Source organism: Myotis yumanensis, unplaced genomic scaffold (assembly GCF_028538775.1).
Source record: "Myotis yumanensis isolate MYYU_CA2020_CCGP unplaced genomic scaffold, mMyoYum1.0.hap1 SCAF_7, whole genome shotgun sequence".
Classification (NCBI taxonomy): Eukaryota; Metazoa; Chordata; class Mammalia; order Chiroptera; family Vespertilionidae; genus Myotis; species Myotis yumanensis.
Genome location: NW_027223758.1, coordinates 48758077 through 48779561, shown reverse-complemented (window position 1 = coordinate 48779561; position 21485 = coordinate 48758077). Strand labels below are relative to the sequence as shown.

The window sequence follows — 21485 nt, the reverse complement described above, 5'->3', positions numbered from 1 at the left end:
TGATCCTTGATGGTGGTGGCGGCCCGAACCCGGGCGCAGCCAGCCAGCGATCCTTGATGGCCACGGTGGCTTGGAGCTGAGGGTGCCCTGGCCCAGGGCTAATGACTCGCCAGAGGCGTTAGGCCTGGGCAGGGGCCAAACCAGCAATTGGTGTGAACTACAGAGGAAACACCTTTTCTGACCTCTGATTAGTTAAGCTCTCTGTATGCCACTGGTAATATTCTTAGTAACTTGGGTAATAAGAGTCCAAAAAGTGATCTAGGGTTTTTTTTACCACACTCCTGGAGAAAAAAATGAAGGTCTGCTGCTGGAGGGTTAAGAAATGTCATATCCTGTCCTAGCCAGTTTGGCTCAGTGGATAATGCCTCGGCCTGCCCAATGCAGATTCTGGGTTCAATTCTGACCAAGGGCATGTACCTAGGTTGCACGTTCCTCCCTGGCTCCGGCCCAGGTCAGGGCTCATGCAGGAGGCAACCAATCAAAGTGTTCCTCTCACTTTGATGTTTTTCTCTCTGTCTTTCCCTTTCTTTTCCACATTCTCTAAAAATCAATGGAAACATATCCCCAGGTGAGGATAAAGAAAGAAAGAAATGTCATATCCTATGAAAGACACTTCTTGAAAATGCCTAAAGAAAGTTGTCATTTTTTTATGGTAAAGGGACTGGAGTCCGTGTTGATGAAAACACCTTGGTGGCTGCGGTGACTGGCAGTGGCTGCAGCAGCGGGGTGATGGGGCTGTTGCCTTCCCCTGATCAGCCCGGTCGCCTTCCACAAAGGGAGGCCAGACTGTGGCTTAGGCCCGCTCCCCAAGGGGAGCAGGGAGCAGGTAGTAGGACATCCCCTAGGGCTCCCAGTATGTGATAGGGGGCAAGCTGGGCTGAGGAAACCCCCTCCCCAGTGCACAAATTTTTGTGCACCGGGCCCCTAGTATACTATATATATACACCCAAAGATTTAATTTTTGCTAAGATTAGCTAAAATAGGAGACTTCATATAAATTTGTTTTTTTAATGTATATTATTTTCACTTGGCTGAAATCAAAATTTCTTATTTGCAATATATTCAAATATGGGTCATTACCTGTGCACAGGAATAATGAAATCAATCCAATATACAGGGTGGGACAAAAGTAGGTTTACAGTTGTCTGTATGGAAAATAATATAATAATTAGTAAATAATACAAGAATAAACTCTGTGTTTTGTGTACTCACAGCTATAAACCTACTTTTGCCCCACCCTGTATAGCTTAAAGAATTCCAGTGATGATACAGCATTTCAAAATGAAATGCCATTCTTTAACATTCAATGAAATGAAGAATAGTTTTCATTTTCAATTGTGACTTTGAGTGTTTTCATTTCAGAAGATATCACAAAAGGAAAGAAGATGTATGTGTAATTGTTTCAGAATTATTTTGGACTAATGAGAGAACTGTTGCTATAAGATTATAAGTAAAGAAATTCAATGTAAGAAAGAGATTTTTCCATAATAGGAAGTGTCTGAAAATAATAGAATTCCATATGGTATAGTGAACTCCCTAACACAGGAATGATTTAAGTGCAGGTAAGGCTATCAGAGGGATTTTACAAGGACGTGATGAGGAGATTGTTAATCTTTAAGGCTTCTTCCAGTTCTAGGTCTCTAAGATTCTGAAAATTTTGATTCTCTATGAAGCCTTCAAATGCTGATTTTTAAAAATTCCTTTATTCATAAATTCAATAAATATTTGTTTAGGCCCTATTACATTACCACAACCATGTAGAAGTGCTGGGCATAGAAAGATAAATAAAACAAACATACAAACACATGATCCCTGTCCTCAAGAGGCTTACATGTGGTAGAAAATTTGGATGTTAGACAAAAGCATGTGCCTGTATGCATGCAGGAGGTCATGTTTCGGTATGTGACATGAATAAAAAGATCAGGTACTGTGAGATTTAGGGTGAAGTTCTATGGGATCTGAGAATGCCCACTAAGGAAGTAACATGTAAGCTGTCACCTAAAATAAGAGAAGTCAGGGGAGAAGGATGAACATGATGTCATGGCCATAAAGATGCATGGTGCCAAAGTAGCGCTATGGGTAGAGCTTTGCAGTTTCAGGAAATTAAAAGCAAATATCAATGCTGCTGCAGCATAAAGATGGAACAGAGAAGAGCATAGAAACCCATTTAGTAGGCTTACATCATCCCAAGTTTTATAGGTCATTGTAAGCAGTTCAAATATTTATTCTAAAGTTAATGAGAAGCTATTAAAAAGTTTTCGCCTGGAGAGTGACATAATATAAATTGTGTTTCCACAACACCTCTTTCACATAGGCCATGCCCTGGAAGTAACTGGAGATAGGAGTTGGAAGTAAGAATCCCAGGGGAGAGATAATGGTAATCTAGACCAGAATAGGAGCAGGAAAGAAGGTATAAAGTTAAGAGGATATTGAATTTTCTGATTCGTTAGGGAGTGGCTGAAATAGAATGTCAAAAATGTAATAGTTTCTCAAATAGACAAGATAGCTAGGTAGAGGACTTATCCAACTGCTTCAAACAATTATCAAAATGGAGTGGGATGTATAAAAACACAGTTGAAAGCACTGGACTATGCTATGAATTTTAAGAGAAGAAAAAGCACATGAACTGAGACCCACACTAACCCTGGATTTCTCACTGGAGGAATTGTTCAAAATGCTGCAGAGAGAAATAGAGCCAGACAGGCAGCACTGGTCTTCCTGCATGAGAAACAGGGCAATGAAAAGGCAAGATCAGGAATGCAAGTTGTATCGGAAAGAAAACCAGTCATAGCTGAGTACATGACTCAAGTCTGCCTTACTATATAGTCATAGTAATCTAAACCCTGGTTATTGAAATAAACAAATTTTTAGTGAAACTGTATTGAGAGGAGGGTGTGATATTCAGGGAAGAAAATGTACATGCCTGGTGAAGAAGAAAGAGTGAATTACCAGCAAATTATCTTCTATAGCAGGGAGTCAATAAATAATGTAAACAGTGGAGGTGAAAACCATATCAGTTAGAGCTTGGATGAAAAGAAGCAAGTGATATGCCAATAGTAGGAAATGCTGTTTATGTCAACAAACGTTCTAGGAATAGTTGATTCTATAAAATATGTGCTTATATAGCTTTGATTAAAAATTAGGAAATAAATTTGATAATATTCTTTGTACAGAGAAGAATTTTCAGGAGATACTATTTCACAAATGCCTCTAATGATTGAAAATCCACAGAATGATGGAGATTTTTAAGAGGGATGCACCAATAATATTAATCCACAAAAGATGGCATATTTCCTTGCAAATCAGAAATTTTAAGGTATTTCTAAAATGGATGATTCATAGTATAACTTACTGAATTTGCTTAAATTTGAGTCACTCAAATTTAAATGCAAATTTGGCATTTAAGATTTGTAAACAATGTAAAGTGCTATTAACATGCATAAATTGCTTTTCCACATAATATATTTCTCTTATTCAGAAAATAGACATTCCAGAAAGTCACTAGTAATGACAAAACAGAACACTGTTATGAGTGATATTTTCCCATATAAGTAATCTGAGAATTGATTTACATGCTCAAATTTTAGAGGGTGGGCACTAAAGACAAAGCATAGGAGAACAATGGTGGATATTTTTAACTTGTGGCTTGATGTAGAAAATGACCATTTTAAGTGGTCCAGGCAAAGCCAATATTATATATATATACTAGAGGCCCGGTGCACAAAAATTTGTGCACTTGGGGGGTGAGGGGGGTCCCCCAGCCCGGCCTGTGCCCTCTCACAGTCTGGGACCCCTCGGGAGATAACGACCTGCTGGCTTAGGCCTGCTCCCGGGTGGCAGAGGGCAGGCCCAATCCCTAAGTGCAGCCCCTGGTCAGGCTCAGAGCAGGGCCGATTGGGGAGCTGGGGCGCTGCCCCGTCATGCACAGAGCAGGGCAGATCGGGAGGATGCAATGCCACCCTCAGTCACGCTCAGGGTAGACTGATTGGGGGGTTGGGGCACCGCCCCCTGTCACACTCAAGTCAGGGTCAATGGGGAGGTTGCGGTGCCACCCCCTGTCACGCACAGAGCAGGGCCGATCAGGGGGTTGGGGCGCCTCACCCTGTCACACACAGAGCAGGGCCGATCAGGGGGTTGGTGCGCTGCACCCTGTCACACACAGAGTCGCAGGGCAATCGGGGGATTGGGGAGCTCCCCCCGTATCAGGCACAGAGCAGGGCTGATCAGGGGGTTTGGGCGCTGCCCCCTGTCATGCTGATCCCAGTGCCGGGAGCCTTGCTGCTCCACTGATCCCAGTGCCGGGAGGCATATTACCGTTTTACTATATAGAATAGAGGCCTGGTGCATGGATGGGGGCCAGCTGGTTTGCCCTGAAGGGTGTCCTGGATCAGGGTGGGGGTCCCCACTGGGGTGCCTGGCCAGGCTGGCTGAGGGGCTGAGGGCTGTTTTCCCCCTGGCAGTTGACTAAAAGCTTCCAACAGCTCCTTGTTTTCTTTTCTTTTTTTTTTTTTTTTTATTCTGGGCCAGCTTTAGCTCTGAGGCCTTGCTGCTAAAAACATGGATACAATGTTGCGGTCCGGGGCTGACTGAAAGCCGGTTTTGTTTAGCTTCTTATTTGCAACATAGTAATAGTTGCTTAGAGTTGCAGTTGAGAGTCCGGCAAGTGAGGCGGGGAACGTTGGAGTCTGCAGTTCCTGGAGGAAGCAAGCCTCCCTGCTCACTTCAGTGCATGGATGCCAGCCACCATCTTGGCTGACAGTTAATTTGCATAAGGATACGCTGATTAGCCAATGGGAAGGGTAGCGGTTGTACGCCAATTACCATGTTTCTCTTTTATTAGTGTAGATATATATATATGCATATGCCTAAGTGACCATGTGACCAGTAGCTATGATGCACAATGACCACCAGGGAGCAGACGCTCAACACAGGAGCTGCTGAGCTGCGGTGACTTGGCAGCTGTGGTTCTCAGGTGATGCACCCAGAACCAGAGAGGAGGGAGACTGATTCCGGGTGCATCACCCGAGAACCACCCTCTTGCAATCCGGGACTGCTCCGAGGATGTCAGAAAGCTGGTTTCAGCCCGATCCCCAGAGGCCAGGCCAAGTGACCCCACTGGTGCACGAATCCATGCATCAGGCCTCTAGTGATAATAATAAAGGAACATATATGATGACAGAAGGAGACTAGACTTTGGGTAGTGAGTATACAGTGCAGTATACAGATAGTTCAATATTTGTATATATTGCATAGTGATCACCACAATCTAGTTCACATCTGTCATCATACACAGTTATAAAAATTTATTTTTTTCTTGTGATGAGAACTTTTAAGATTTTCTCTGTTAGCAGCTTTCAGGTATACAACATAGCATTATTAACTATAGTCACCATGCTGCACATCACATCCCCAGGACTTATTCCCTTTATAAGTGGAAGTTGGTACTTTTTGATCCCCTTCACCCATTTCACCCACCCTCAACTAACCATCCCCTTCCTCTGGCAACCATGAGCTTGTCTTTTTTTTTTTTAAAGTCCACATGTAAGTGACATCATATGATATTTGTCTTCTCTGACTTATTTCACATAGCAAAATGCCCTTAAAGTTCATCCATGTCTTTACAAAAGGCAAGATTTTATTTTTTTGTGGCTAAATATTTATATTTATCCCGTCATCCATCAATATGCATTTAGGTTTTCCCTGTCTTGGCCATTGTCAATAATGCTGCCGTGAACATGGGGTGGCAGATATCTTTTCAAATTAGTGTTTTGTTCCTTTGGATAAATACCCAGAAATAAAATTGCTGGATCATATGGTAGTTCTACTGTACTTTAAATTTTTGAGGATTGTTGGTACTCTTTTTCCATAGTGGCTGCACCAATTTACATTCTCACCAATATTGTGTAAGGGTTCCCCTTTTTCCCACATTCTCACTGAAATTTATTTATTGTCCTCTTGATAATTACCATTCTAACTAGTGTGAGGTGATAGCTCATTCTGGTTTTGATTTGCATTTTTCCTGAAGATTAGTTATGTTCAGCATCTTTTCATGTGTCTGTTGGCCATCTGTATGTCTTCTTTGGAAAATTGTCTATTCAGATCTTCTGCCCATTTTTAAGTTGGATTGTTTAGAATATTTTTGCTATTGAGTTATATATTCACTTTACATATTTTGGATATTAAAGCCTTATTATATATAAGACTTTCAAATATTTTTCCATTTAGTAGTAGGTTGGCTTTTCTTTTGTTGATGATACTTTTTGCTGTGCAGAAAATTTTTAGTTTGATGTAGCCACGCTTCTTTATTTTTGCTATTGTTGCCTTTGCTTTAGAAATAAGATCCTAAATATCATCAAGACCAATGTCTAGGAGTTACTACCTATATTTTCTCCTAGTTTTATGGTTTTAGGAATTATATTCCAACCTTTCAGTCATTTTGAGTTCATTTTAGTGGTCTCTTTTCATTCTTTTGCAGGTCCAGTTTTCCCAACACTATTTATTAAAGAGACATTTTTTCTCATTACACATTTTTGGTTCCTTTGTTTTAAATTAATTGACCATATATGTGTGGGTTTATTTCTGTTCCATTGATCTGTGTGTCTTTTTTTGCCAACACCATACTGTTTTAATTACAATAGCTTTGTAATATAGTTTAAAATCAGAGAATATGTAATTGCATATTTGTTGGCTATTCAGAGCCTTTTATGATTACTAAAAATTTTAGGGTTTGTTTTTTCTATTTGTGTGAAAAATGCTACTAGAATTTTGACACGAGTTGCATTGAATCTGTAGCTTGCTTTGGGTTATATGGATATTTTAACAATTATTTTGTCTAATTCATGCACATAGAATATCTTTCCATTTATTTGCTTATCTCATTTTTTATATTTATTGCATATTGATAATATGTTGGACTAAATATACTATATTATTACAGTTATTTTCATCAATTTCTTTTTTTACATGGCTAATATCTGGCTCATTATATTTCTGTTACCTAGTCATGTTCGAGAATTTAATTTTCAATACTGGAGACTGAGTAGAAGAGAGAGTGGGTCAGCTCATTTTTAGAGAACACTTAATATTCTTAGTAATGCAAATCTGATTATGTAATCCTCTGTAGAAGCCACAAGGAAAGTTTTAGGAACTAGCAATTATTTTGCCCACTAAACATATTTTCTGTATTTTTAATAGAATTTATTACAGTGTTTTATTAATCATTCTGTATTGGCATTGACTGTATTATATTCCAAGTGACATTTAAATGACCTAAAACTACTGCAGCACAATTTTAGACCATAAAGAAACATGTTAGCAGTGACCTATCTTTGCATAAATTTATAAATTTGTGGCTAGGTGAGACAAAGTACTGAACTTGGATTACAAAATAGTAGAGAAATTGTGGTATAAAGCATACCACTATCGGACCAAGCAGAAAGCCTTTTTAACACATAGGTCTAAAGTCGATTATCTTTGCTATATATCCTGAAGTAGTTCATATTCTTTTTCTTCCTTGCCAAGAGTTCCTGTTGGAACAAGAAGGGAGAATTTGGCAGGAAATGATAGAGAGCAAAGGTGGAAAGAGGAAACCATTCATTTAGTGATTTAAGCTGCCAACCAAATGCACACTCCTCTGAAATAAAGGATGAAGAGAAATTAAAGTAGGACAAAATAGGGACATACTAATATGTGGACCAGAACTAGAGAGAAGGAAAACCAAAGACCAGATCATGCTTGAGGTGGGCAGGCAGGTCCTGACGTCTCCTGACATAAATGCTATGCTCTCTCCCAACCAAAAAATTACAGCGTATGATTTTCCACTGCTGCTGAAACTTTTAAGATTTTTCAATGTGTAATAGGTATTTTAATAGGAAGGTGTCAGAGCATTTCAAATGTGACTAACTGCCAAATTGCTATGGTTCTCATTGCTTGAAATCAACAGCTGGAACAAATTTTATTCTTATTCCTAGTCCCTGTGACTCACTGTCTAAATTGTCAAGGTAACTCATTTCTGTTGTAAGTTTGAGCTAGTCATGTTTTCTCTATTTCATTATGACCACAAGTTATGAATTCTACAACAGTTTTAGAAAATTAATTTATTAAATGAAGGTAATTTAATCTGAATATATGTCTCTTCATATAAGAAAATTTAAATAAATAATCAAAACAGTTAATGGAAGAAAATGAACAGCAAGGATATTTGATTACAGAAAAATATGATAAAAGGAAAGGAAGTCAGAATAAACATTCCAAAAAAACGTAAATTTTGAAATTGAATGCGTGTTCAATTCTGTTAGGCATCTCCCACAAGGTACAACATGAAATGGCCTTTATGATGGAGGCATGAGGCATTATAGAAGAGATAAAAGAAAGCCCATAAAATAGATTTTAAAGTTGTCTTGAATCAGAGTACTAGTAGCAATAAAAATTTAACAAACTTGAAAAGCTCTTTCATAATTCAAAGGGGGGAAAACTAAATGTTTAAAATGCTTGGAGAGAATATACGGCACTGGGGGTGAAGAGGGTGGAATGAGATTTTGCTTGTGGGTGCACGACGCAGTGTGCAGATGATGCTTTCAACTGCACACAGGTTTCATTATGGCTTTGCAAAACAGTGTCACCCCAATACATTCAATAAAAAATTTGTATGGTAAAAAAAATACTAATCTGAGTCTAATTCTCACTATATAAATTAATAAATATGAGCTGGGATTATGACCCTTACTAGAAGTTTAAATGTACTCAAGAACTACCCTCCCCCCTCAATGGTGTCATCCATTTAGGAATTTAATAATATGGAAATTGTGGTGTGGGTTGACCATTTATAACCATCAAAAATTATTAATCACTGATTGAAATCTAAAGCATTGACAATTATCAACAAAGTCAGGATAAAACAAAATTTACTTAAAATTATGCATTTTTATCTCCAACTTTTACTTGTGTATTTCTAGAAGGGCAGGAAGAACAAAGGCAAATATAAAGATGAACAATTCTTCATCTGTGGGATATTTAAAATGTAATTGTATTCCTAACCTTAATTACAGAGATGCCATTAAGACATTCAACAATTTAAAAATAACTGAAATGACTCTTAGTAGGAACAAAATCAGTTTTAAGCTCCCAAAGCGAGTTGTAGAGGAGAAACTGGAAGCAGTAAGCCCTGCACAGTGTAAGCCTTAGAGGAGAACAAAGAACAGACAACATCGAACATATGCAGGCAAGGAAGAATAGAAAGCTTCCTAATTTTTTATTTATGACACTTTTTTAAATATTTTAAGCCCTTTTCTCAAAGACAAAACTCTGAGATTGACTCAAAGTAACACCCATTTATATTCTGTATAAAAGAGGCCCAGGAGAGAATCTGGAAATATGGAAGAGGGCAGTTTGAGCACAGACCCTCTGCTGCCCCTGGACCCTACCCTACTTCTGCTCTCCTCCTCCTCAGGCCCCATCTCTGTAATAATTAATATAGCATTGTGGGCACACATGGGAGACTCCAAGATGGCTTCTCATATTTTAATTTCTATCAGAATCATTGGAGTGATAACCAGGGAGTGACCACATGTTGATGGACGGGGCAGATTTTATGGGAAAAGATGCAGTCCTGCTTTGTGGGGGGATGTTGGTTCCCCTAACAGGTCCTAGCTCAGCCACCTGTGAATGCCTTACGGAAACGGTGTGTGCCTCACTGTGGCCTTTATTCCAAAAATGCCCTACTGATCCTGAGCATCTGGAGAATTTAAGGGCATGGTGTTGGTCGGTTGCCTGGCTCGAAGTCTCCATGGTGGGGAGAGAGATAGAACTTGAGTAGATAGGGACCAAGAGCAGAGAGCTTTCCCCCTGCCACTCACCAGTTTAAGAACTTTCCAGTATCTGCTACACAATACACGGTTGCAGCAGCAACTGTTGAGTATTCCACAACCATCTGGTTTTCTACAGCTGAGGGACTCTAATATCTCCCAATGAATAGCTACTAAGGGAACAAAAAAAAATCCAAAATGACATTTCACACTCCTACTTAGATCAGTAGACCGAATAATCCTATGAGGATGAAATCAGAATATGAAAACCACATTTTGTAACTTTAAAAAAAAAAGTGGCATCATATAATTTTAAATTCAATTGATGGGACCTCTGCTTCAAAATAAGAAAAAATAGCCTACCTCAGGACAAGGCTACTGCCAACCACTAGAAAATAAATGGCCAAATTGCAATATCATATTTTTGAAACATGTAGGTGCAACAGAACTAGATGGACTAAAACTGCAGAGATGAGAGAACCATTTGGATGTGAGCTGATGGCCACCAGTCATTTTCTATGATTTTCCTGGAGAAGACGCCAGTTCTATGATGGCTTGACACAGGCACAGACCGCTGTTTGGGTGGGGCTGGGAGAGGAAATGAGCTCTACTTCAGGGACCACAGGGAACTGGAATGACAAATTCAAGACCTGAAGGCCAGCTTTCCCAAAACACTGCTGAATTCTGAGGCTGTTTGGGAGCCAAAGCTTCTGAGAAGAAGAAAATAGTTTCCCACAATCCCAGTAGAAATCATGGCCTAGAAATGAAGCAAGAGATGACAGTCTCAGAGAAAGCTGAAGTTCACCCGAGAGCATTTACCCATCCCGTGTGAAGCCAGAGAATGAGAATAGTAAAGGTTGAAACCAACAAACAAGAACATTGTAATTGGGAAGAAACAAGAAAAAAATCAGAATAAAAATAAGTATTTACTCAATATCTGCAGAGCTCTAAAAATATGGCACCTATAAAACACAAAGGTAATTTTAAATAAAACAAGAAAAAGCTTCAATTAAAACTGAAGGACTAAAATTTTTTACTATGAATGTTATTTTATTAAATTTTGAGTGGCATATCAGGTATTTAAGCACAAAATATAAAGGCAAGGATTTTAGGAATGTTGGAAAATAGAAATTCCAAGATGACAAGGCTATGCCTAAGTAGGAATTCACTCCCAATTAGTTTATCACATACCATTGTTCATTTGGAATTAATTTACCGAGTAATAAAAGTAGTATGAAGGATATTATGGGCACAGAGACAAATATGGAAATAAATAAAAATAGGCAATGATTTGGAAATGGATCTGTTAAAAGATAAAAACATAAAAAATAACCATTCTCAAGCTTTCCACTCCATCTGCTGTGATGTGCCCAAAGTTCATCCACAGTGAGGAGAGCTGTGCACCAACCAAGGCAAGAATGCTTTAGAGATTATTTTGTTTCCCATCTCAATCCCATTTCTGTTCCTAGAAATAAGCTAGGGCCAGGCCAGGGCACCGAAGGAAGGCCTTTGCAAAATGCAATGTGCACAATGCATATGTTAGCTCTGCACTCATCTTCAAAGTCTGTGCAACAGTTCCTCTTGAGATGTGGAGACAAGACCAATATTTTCAACAGCCTGATTTAAAATCCACTGTCTAACACAGCTTCTTTCCTGAATATATTTTTTTAACCTCCGTAAAAGTCATCTCATAAAAACATGAGAATAACCAAAGGCAAATTATTTCCTGTATATATTGCTTCACATTTTACATAAAATATTCTATTTCCCTATTGCAATATTTTTTTAGATTCAATATAAACTATAAGTTCCCTGATGATCAGTAATGTTGAGCATCTTTTCATATGTCTATTGGCCATTTGTGCATCTATTTTGGAGAATGTCTGTTCAGGTCCTCTGCCCAATTTTTAACTAGATTGTTTGTCTTTTTGGTATTAAGTTGTATGATTTCATTATATATTTTGAATAATAACACCTTTTCAGATGTATTACTGGCAAATATGTTCTTTCAGTCAGTAGTTTGTCTTTTCCTTTTGTTGGTTTCCTTCACTGTGTGAAAACTTTTTAGTGATGTTGTACCTTTTTTTTTTTTTTTCTTTTGTTTCCCTTGCCTATGGAGACATATCCAAAAAACACTGCTATAAGTGATGTCAAAGAGTTTACTGCCTATGTTTTCTTCTAGGAGTTTTATGGTTTTGGACTTTTCATTTTAGTCTAATCAATTTTGAGTTTACTTTTGTATATGATGTAAGAAACTTTTCATTTTTTTCTATGTATCTGCCCAGTTTTCTCAACACCATTTATTAAAGAGACTGTCTTTATCCCATTGTATATTCTTGCCTCCTTTGTCATAGTTTAATTGACCATATAAATGAGGGTTTATTAGTGGACTCTATTCTGTTCCCTTGATTTATGTCTGCTTTTATGCTAGTACCATGCTGTTTTGATTACTATAGCCTTGCAGTATAGTTTTCTATCAGGTAGTGTGATAACTCCAACTTTGTTCCTCTTTTCTCAAAGTTGATTTGACTATTCAGGGTCTTTTGTGGGTCCCCTTTATGTCTAGAGATGGGCAAGTCAGGTATTGAAGGCTAGATACAAGGAGAGACTTGTTTTTCACCTGTATTTGGTATCTTGGGAGGAAGATGCATTTCACTGCCCCACACCAACGTGTGGCATAGCCACCGAAAAGCAAAGAAGCATGATTAGGTAGAGGAAGGTGCATTTAGCTTCTCAATGCTGATCTCAGTTCTCTTTTGTGGCTTAGAGGAGAGCCCCTCCCAGGGTCCACACTGAAGGTTCTAGCTGGGTGTATCCCTCAGTCAGTTGCTTTGTAGGGGAGGGGATGGGAAACAACTGAGGCTCCATTGGAAACAGCCAAGATGGATCCAGTTCAGCAAAAGGAATATCAAGCAATAATAAGCGAGTTCACATTTCATCATCGGAACATAGACTAGGCATTACCATACAGACTAGCAAACGCATTCAGCAGTGCACACTCAGAGACGAGTGAAAGGCCAGCAGCTGGTCTATTTGCCCCCAGTCTTCTGATTCCTACTCTTCAGACCTTCCTCCAAGTCAGAGAAAGAAACAGGGGCAATAGGAAAGGCTCAGTGAATGATGAGCCTTTTAGAAAGAGACAAGTTTATTTCTCGTATAAAGTAAGCTTTATTCATTAATCAATTAGCAGGTTTTCATTTCTCCCACTAATTAATGGGGAGGGGGGTGTTGAGGAAGACCAGGTATATTTTTAACTGAATTAAATTTTACAAGTTGGCTCCACTTGCAAATAGCTAGACGTAAGTTTATATAGTGCCTTTCTAATGTAAATTTCTTTATCTTAAAATCTAAACTTAAATAAGAAGCAGTATTCCACACTATATCCAAAGATCTTCAAGAACTATTCCTCTAAGTACAATTTTATAGTTGGCTTTGTTCATTTAACTCAGAGGGAAATCACAGCTTTACTTCAGCCTGATTTATACCGAGATACTACTGTCCAATGCTGTGGGCTTTTCTGTGGTTTTACTGCAAATGTCTACCCAGAAAAAAGTCAAAAGCCCTCTTCATTGTCTAGACTGCTTGTGGCTTTATCTAAGCTTCAATCACAGGCAATCTCTTACTTTCCTGAGAATATTTGTATAAATTTGAGTGCAAATCTTGCCTTGTCCTTTCAGTTTCCTTATAATATAAATCATATTGTTTGACACCGCTGCCCACGTTTGCTTTGTATCAAGAATTATACCACATTCATTGTTACCTCTCTAGGGTGAAAACATTTCTCAATGTCACCTCAATCACTTAGATAAAACACACATGTACACAAATCTATCAGTTACTCAAACCATTACTTTTACTTAACACACTGATTCTTTTATCAACTACCCAGCAAACTGTATGGCTTACAAGTTAATTTTTCTTGCAGATATTATAATTCTGTTTTCTGTGTAATTTATTCTGGAAGCTCCTACTGCCTTTCAGAAAGTCTATAACTTTTAGAACTGGAGTTGTTTTTGAATATTCAAATTGTCTTTACTATGATATTCAACATCTATTACAAAAAATAGTAAGAGCTAGATGGCTGTTGATTCAGGTATTGATTGTAAACCTCTTTCATTAATAGTTCTAGTTAATGAAAATAGTGTTATTGATATTTAAGAGAAGGATTTTTTAAAAAGATACCAAGAGTTTCTTCTCTAAGGTCCTAAACTTGAATTGAACACATTTTGTGAAATAATTACCTGTTCTGTAAGTGCCTGAGTTCAGTTTCCAAGTTTTCATTGACTTCTTTCTGTTCATCCAGAGATTTCTGGAGCTTACGGATCTGATTCAGGACATCATCAAGCTGAAAGCAAAGTAGAAAATGCTTGACTTAAAATGATAGAACTTGTTTTTAAAAGAATTTCTCAATTTTTTGCAGGTACAGTATCATGCATAAGTTTCTTTTGTATGTATGCATGAATAGATGAAAATATGCATTTATTTTTCAATAATATAATGAATGCATATATTCAATAATAAAATAAACATCTACACGAACTCTATAATATTTGAAACCTTTTCTATCCAGGCACTGCCTCCCCCGCACCCCATTGCTCCTCTTCCTGAGTCACTGTCTCAAAACTTGTGCTTATTATTCTCATGATTTTGAGAACATATCGTGTTAATATACATATGTATTTATGTGTGTGTTGATACATATTTAAGCATAGCATATGTGTGTTTATCCATCTGTATATACTAGGTATACCAGTTAATAATGCGGATTTTTTTCAATAGTTGGAGTTACACATATGTTGATATATATGTGATTTGATATGTATGCTATTTTGTTCTATTAACAACAAGCTTCAAAACTTCATATGTCAAATTTGCTGAAGGTGTTAACATCATAGATATTTTTATGCTTACACATGTCAAATTCTGTGCCAAAAAAAGAGCATTTGTGGAAAGTATTAATTCATTACTTTATTTTGAAGCAAAAGTTATTGTATACTTTGGGAAGCTTATGGTGAACATGCTCCATCTCAAGATACTTGTGAACGCTGGTTTAAGCACTTTAAAAGTGATGATTTTGAGGTGAAAGACAAAAAACGTCCAAAAAAGTTTGAAGACCAACAATTACAAGCATTATTGGATGAAGTTGCGTGTCAAACTCAAAAACAACTTGCAGAAAGATTAAATGTTGCTCAGAAAACAATGTCCGATGGTTTACAAGCAATGGGAAAGATCTTAAAGGAAGGAAAATGGATGCCACACCAACTGAACGAAAGACAAATGGAAAACCGAAAAGTCATCAGTAAAATGTTGCTTCAACAGCATGAAAGAAAGTCTTTTTTGCATCGAATTGTGACTGGCGATGAAAAGTGGATTTATTTTGAGAATCCCAAATGCACAAAATTATGGGTTGATCCAGGTCAAGCATCAACATCGATTGCAAGGCCAAATCTCTTCAGAAAGAAGACAATGCTCTGCGTTTGGTGGGATCAGGAAGGTGTGGTGTATTAGGAGCTTCTAAAAGCAGGTGAAACCATTAATACTGATTGCTACCGAAAACAAATAATCAATTTGAACCACTCTTTGATTGTGAAATGACCAAAATGTGCCAGAAGACATGGCAAAGTAATTTTGCTTAATGATAATGCACCATCTGGGACGGTATCCACAGATTACCCGAAAGATGGGGAAATGTGTAGCTGGTGATGGACATTACTTTGAATAAAGCACTTTTGATGTTTCTCTAGAAATTATCATGTTTTCTTTGATTACAAAATCCTCCATTATTAACCGATACGCCTAGTATATTCCAAGTGTGTTGGTATGTGTATATATTTATAGTATAGTATATTGGGGCAAATATATATTTTTAAATGTATTGTTTTTTATGTGTCTTTTTACTTAAACATAAAAAATGGGTATTGTGGGTATCATACTATATGTAATCTTCTGACACTTGCTATTTAAATTTGATTGCTAAGACATCTATATTGGCATCTCAATGTAGTTTGTTGTCTGTTATCCTATCTAATAAAGATGGAATATGCAAACTGACCATCCCTTTGCAACAAAGATGGCAGCGCCCAATAAGGAGGGAATATGCAAATAGATGCCACAAAGATGGCAGCAGCCAGGCCAGGACGCTTGCGTTGTTGCCATGGGGACGACGCAGGCGTTCCTCCCTGGCCACTCCAGGCCTCTGTGCAGCATGGGAAGGCGGAAGGCGGCTACTGGCTGGAACGAAGGTGGAAACGCAGCTCCCGGCTGGAGCAATGGGGAGCAAAGGCAGAAAGGTGGCTCTGGCTGGAGCAAAGGCAGTGCCAGCAGCCAGAGGAAGGAAGGTCTATTCTTGTACAAATCTTCATGCATCGGGCCTCTACTACATTATAATATTGCATGAATAAGCCAGGATATCATGCCACCCTCCTGTCCATGAGTATTAAGATTGTTTGCAGCCTTATGCTGCTCTGAACATTCTTGCATATGTATCTTGATGCAAAGTGTTCTCTTGAGATACACCTAGGAGGACAATTGCCAGGTTATCCTTCGTTGATGTTTAATTTTACAAGGTAATGCCCAAAATTCTCCACTAATTTGCCTCCCAAAGACAATTAGAGGGGATCTGTTTGAGCACAGCTTTGCCAACACTCAATGTTGTGAGATATTAAAACTCTGGCCAATCCCTAATTAATAATGGTTTTTGATACCTCTACATTTTTATTGGCCTAGTGTTTTTCTTTTGTGCCTATTTAGGTCTTCTGCTCATTCTTCTAGGAGCTTTCCTTTTAAAAAAATTTTTGTCCATGTTAATGTTACAAACTTGATACTAATCTTTGGTCAATTATGTGTTCCAAATATCTTCACCAAGTATATATGAAATTCATAACTTATTTTTATACTTATTTAAGAGCTCTTTGAATGCTTATTTTATTAAATAAAATTTATCAATAGTTTATCTTATAGTTGGGATGTATTTAATAATGTTAAAAATACTTCCCTAATCTAAGTTCAGAGAAATAATCTGTATTTTCAACTAAAATTTAATAGTTTTCCATTTGTCACTTAAGTCCTGAATCAGGCTGCAGTTAATTTTTATATATGAGGTAGATACCAATTTTATTTTTTTATATAGACACACATTTTAATAGGAACATATATTGAATAAGTTATTCCCCTATTGATCTGACATATCAATCTGTCATATTAAAATTTTATATATTCCATGTATAAAGTTTCTTCTATAAAGTCTGCTTATATGTTCTACTGTGGGGATTAATATTTGATCTTTTACACTGAATTCCTAGAGCCTTCATTGTAAATCCTGATTTGACACAGGATTTTCCCAGCAGCTCTTTTCCTCAGAAATATCGAGAATATTCTTGATTCTTCATAATTTAAAAAATAGCTTACTAAATCCCATGAACAACCCTATTTGTATTTAGCTTGGAATTTCATTCTGTAACTTAAGTACATTTGATACCATTTTGAAATTTTTTTTTTGTCTATGAACATGGTACATTTTACATTTTGTAAGTCATTCCTGAAGTCTCTCAATGAAGTATAATTTATTAGAAATTTCACACTCCATTTTATTTGATTTACTTCAAAAACTTTTATATTTCTTCTTTCTTAAGTGGGTTTTTCAAGTAGATATTTATTTGGTATGACAGTGTTAGTTCCAAGTACTGTTCCTACAGAATCTAATTATGAATAACAGTGTCTTTTACACTTTTTCTTCAATTTATGATGTTTCAGCTTCAATTCTATCATTATGGATTTTAATATATGAACACTATATGGGATATATGATGACTATTTGGAAAGCTTCATCACGGACAGGTACTATTACATATTTAATGAATATTTTGGTTGAACTATATGAAATACATTATAGTTTGAATAGAGTATAATACTTAAAATAAGTAGATGTTATTTTATTAAGGTCAAAAGTGGAGTAGAGATGTATATATCACAAGTAATTAACATTCATGGTCTTTTATTCATCATGTATTGAAATATCTGAAAAAATACCAGAGACACATATAAGCTCTTCCTGTACAATTATTTTTAGTATGATCATGACAAAGTCGAATTGACCTGAATGGTTACTACAACTATTATTTAATTATAGTCCATCACTCTGATGGAACATTCTGGAGACATTAAAATGTTATTTAAGGAGAATCCTTACAACATTGTGAGTAGTGCATAACATCTCTTATGCAAAATTATTTTTAAAAATAATACCGAAATACTGGTGGAAATTTCAAGCTGTTGATTTTTCCAAATCTGTGGCATGACTTTGTAAAGTTTATAGTAAGAAATAGGTGCAATAAAAAGTGTCCAAGGTGCAAATAATGCTGCTGGTGTGGCGCAAGACTTTTGCATTTCCCCAGGGTCCTAAGTGATACTGATGCAGCCAGTCCTTGTAACACTCTGAGTAGAAAACACAGGAACCCTGGCCAGAAGGATGGAGCTTTCCTTAAGTACCCCAGTATACCAGCTGCTTACTTTTATCAATTCATCCAACTAAATTTTAGTGGTCATTTTCTGTCTCTAGCTCTCACCAGATATCTAAGTGATTAATTTTCTTTCACATCTTTCATGTACTTAAATCTGAGGCCAAGCACCATATTTAATAATGTAAATGGCACCCAAAGCAAGAATGCTGATGTTTTCTTTCTAAGAGTTACATGATTTATATATGAATTGTCTTGGTCTTTTGCCACTGGAATGAAAGCTCATGCTTAAGGGATTTACATTTAATTCATGTATAGATTTCACATGCTTGCAATACTGCTTGCATGTTTGTTTTTTTAAATAAGTGGATGCCAGCTAGGCTAAAGTAACAAATGTCCTTCCACTTTTGTTAACAGTTTTTGCCAAGAAAGTAGGGTGTAATTTTTAAAGTTCTCTATCAGTAGTATCCTAAAACATTTTTATGTCAGGTAAATCCAGCTCAATATTTACGGTAAGTACAAATAACTGCTTTATTACTATTACTACTCTGGTAAGACCCCAGGCAGTCTGGCAAAAATGTGAGTAGATTCCCAAAAACCTATGATTCAAAAAAATATATATTGCCATATCTATAATCTGATCAATCTGGCAGTATAACAAGGTCCAAGCTATAGTTGTAAGCTTTGGTGATATAGAGGCAATGACTTCAGCTAAAAAGACTGCAGCTGCAATTCCTGGAAAATATTAATTTCTGTCATTGAAACAATAAGAAAAATAATGCCCTGGCAGAGTAGCTCAGTTGGTTAGAGTGTCACCTGATATGCCAAGGTTGCAGGTTTGACTCACGGTCAGGGCCCAAACAAGAAGCAACCAATGAATGCATAATAAGTGGAACAACAAATTGATGTATTTCTCTCTCTCCATTCCCCTCTCTCTAAAATTATAGACATTTTCAAAACAAAAGAAAAAATAAGGAAAACAAGACTAGAAAAGCCTGTTAGACGTTGTAAAAAGCAGCACATAAATCCCAAGTGATTTGTATTACAAATCTGTATCGAAATCTAACTGGAAACCGTTGATAATCAGTTTTGACACATCTTTCCATTAGCAGATGAACAGGACCAATTTCTGTCCCAGAAACTGAAGTGACATGTTGAGCATCAGGTGTTCTGGCAAGTTCTTCTGGCCAATCTGCTCTGATTCTGCTCCAGGGCATCCACACTCGGTGTCTTTCTAATCTGTCCAGCTTGGGATGTGATTAAGCTAATGAGGAATGATGGCACAAATTCAGTAAGTTTCCTGTTCACAAATTCCCTCAACCCGACTCACGTGACACAGAGCCTTTGAAAGAAATGAGTACATATGACAGCTGGCCAACTTCAAATAATTAAGACTAGCTTTTGGAAAATACTTACAATTGGAACTGAAATATTCTAAACAATTATATCAAAGATTACACCAAAATGTACTCTTTCCCTGGAAAAAAAATTCAGCAAAGTTAACAGGCACATTTTGCTAAAAATTCTTGGTGATGGAAAGTGGTAGCAAAATTTCAAAAGGCAAAGTATATAGTTTGTGTTACATGATCCTATTATTTTCCAATGTAATAATTATTTATAATATCTTATTTACTACTTACATAGAAATTATTGGATGATTTAAATTCAGTGACTCCAAGTAATTATGACTAAGGTAGTACAAATTAAAATGTGATCTTATCTTAACAGAATATAAATGTTCTGTGGTCTTGTAGTTGTGATTTACCAGAATTATTTTTTATTAGTGTCCATACTGGCCTCTTTTATACATATGTCATTGACTTGCATGCTTTTGTTAAACTAGCTATTAAATTTCTATTTGATACTTTCTTTTTTTATTAAATGTATTGGGGTGACATTGGTTAATAGGATAATATAGGTTTCAGATGTAGATTTCTATGATACGAGATCTGTATATTGCACTGTGTGCCCACCACTGAAACACAAGTACTTACATTTAAAGTAAGTAGTTTTACTGGACAATTAAGAAATGTCAAAGAAGCTAGCAATGGATACATGAATTACTGAAATAATTTATTGACCTTTGAAGTGTATAAACTAACTTTTCTAATGAGCTAACTTAGCAAAGTAGGGTTAACGAAAATAATTACTGAAAATAATGAGTATATGTCACCTGGACAACTCAATCAGCACATTAAACTCTTAACAGCGAAAGATAGGTTTGATTATAAGTAAATTGGTTTGACTCGGTAATTCTATAAAGAATGATACAGGTTCAGATTTCAGAGATTCCCATTTTTGGAAACCTGGAGACAGTTTGCTCTAAATTTCATTCCCAATGATCTGAAGCAATAATTCCCCCAAAGATTTTATTGTCATCTTTGTAACCAGAAACCAGAATAATTTTCCCAATGGCTGTGTTTTAGGTTTAGTGTTGTTTTCTCTTTGGGGAACACATGTTGGTAAATCTGTGGTAGAGCTCAACATTCTTTTTTTTTTTTTTTGAATCCTCATCTGAGGACATTTTGCCATTGATTTTTAGAGAGAGGGAGAGACACATTGGTTGGTTGCCTCCTGCATGCACCCCAACCTGGGCCCAGGAGGAGTCTGCAACCCAGGTACATGCCCTTAACCCTTCGGTCCACAGGCCAATGACTAACTACTGAGCCAAACTGGCAAAAAAAAAGTATGAAAACATTATAAAACATATATTGAGAGAACTGACACTTCCTAATTTCAATGCTTACTAAAAACAGTAATCAGGACAATGTTTTACTGGCAGAAGAACAGATATTTAGGCCAATGGAATAAAATTGTGTCCAGAGTCCAGGAAGAAACTATTACATTTATGGTCAACTGGATTGTGACATGGATGCCAATATATTCCAATGGGAAAAGGATAACCTTTTTTCACAAATAATCTTGGGGCAACTAGATACCCACAAGCCATGATTGAAGTGAAATCCCTACCTCAAACCTCATTAATAAAAATCAACTCAAAATGGATCAGAAATCTATACATAAGAGCTAAAACTATAAAACTCTTAGAGGAAAATACAGGAGTAAATCTTCCTGATTTTGAAATAAGCAATGTTTTGACATACAAGCAACAGAAGAAATAAACAAATTAGATTTCCTCTAAGTCATTTTTAAAGTTTTATGCTCCAAATACATACAACTGTCAAGAAGCTGAAAGGACAGTCTACATAATGAGAAAAATATTTGC

General features: G+C 36.8%; 1 protein-coding gene across 5 annotated transcripts in view; it reads right to left on the bottom strand.

The window, feature by feature from the left end:
• Window positions 1–21485, bottom strand: part of CCDC102B (coiled-coil domain containing 102B) — a 148234-nt gene that overhangs the window by 5557 nt on the left and 121192 nt on the right. For all 5 annotated transcript variants that reach the window (XM_070421544.1, XM_070421545.1, XM_070421543.1 and 2 more), the window contains one exon: window positions 14045–14148. In XM_070421544.1, the coding sequence (XP_070277645.1) occupies window positions 14045–14148 (104 nt within the window). The remainder of the gene's footprint in view (window positions 1–14044; window positions 14149–21485) is intronic.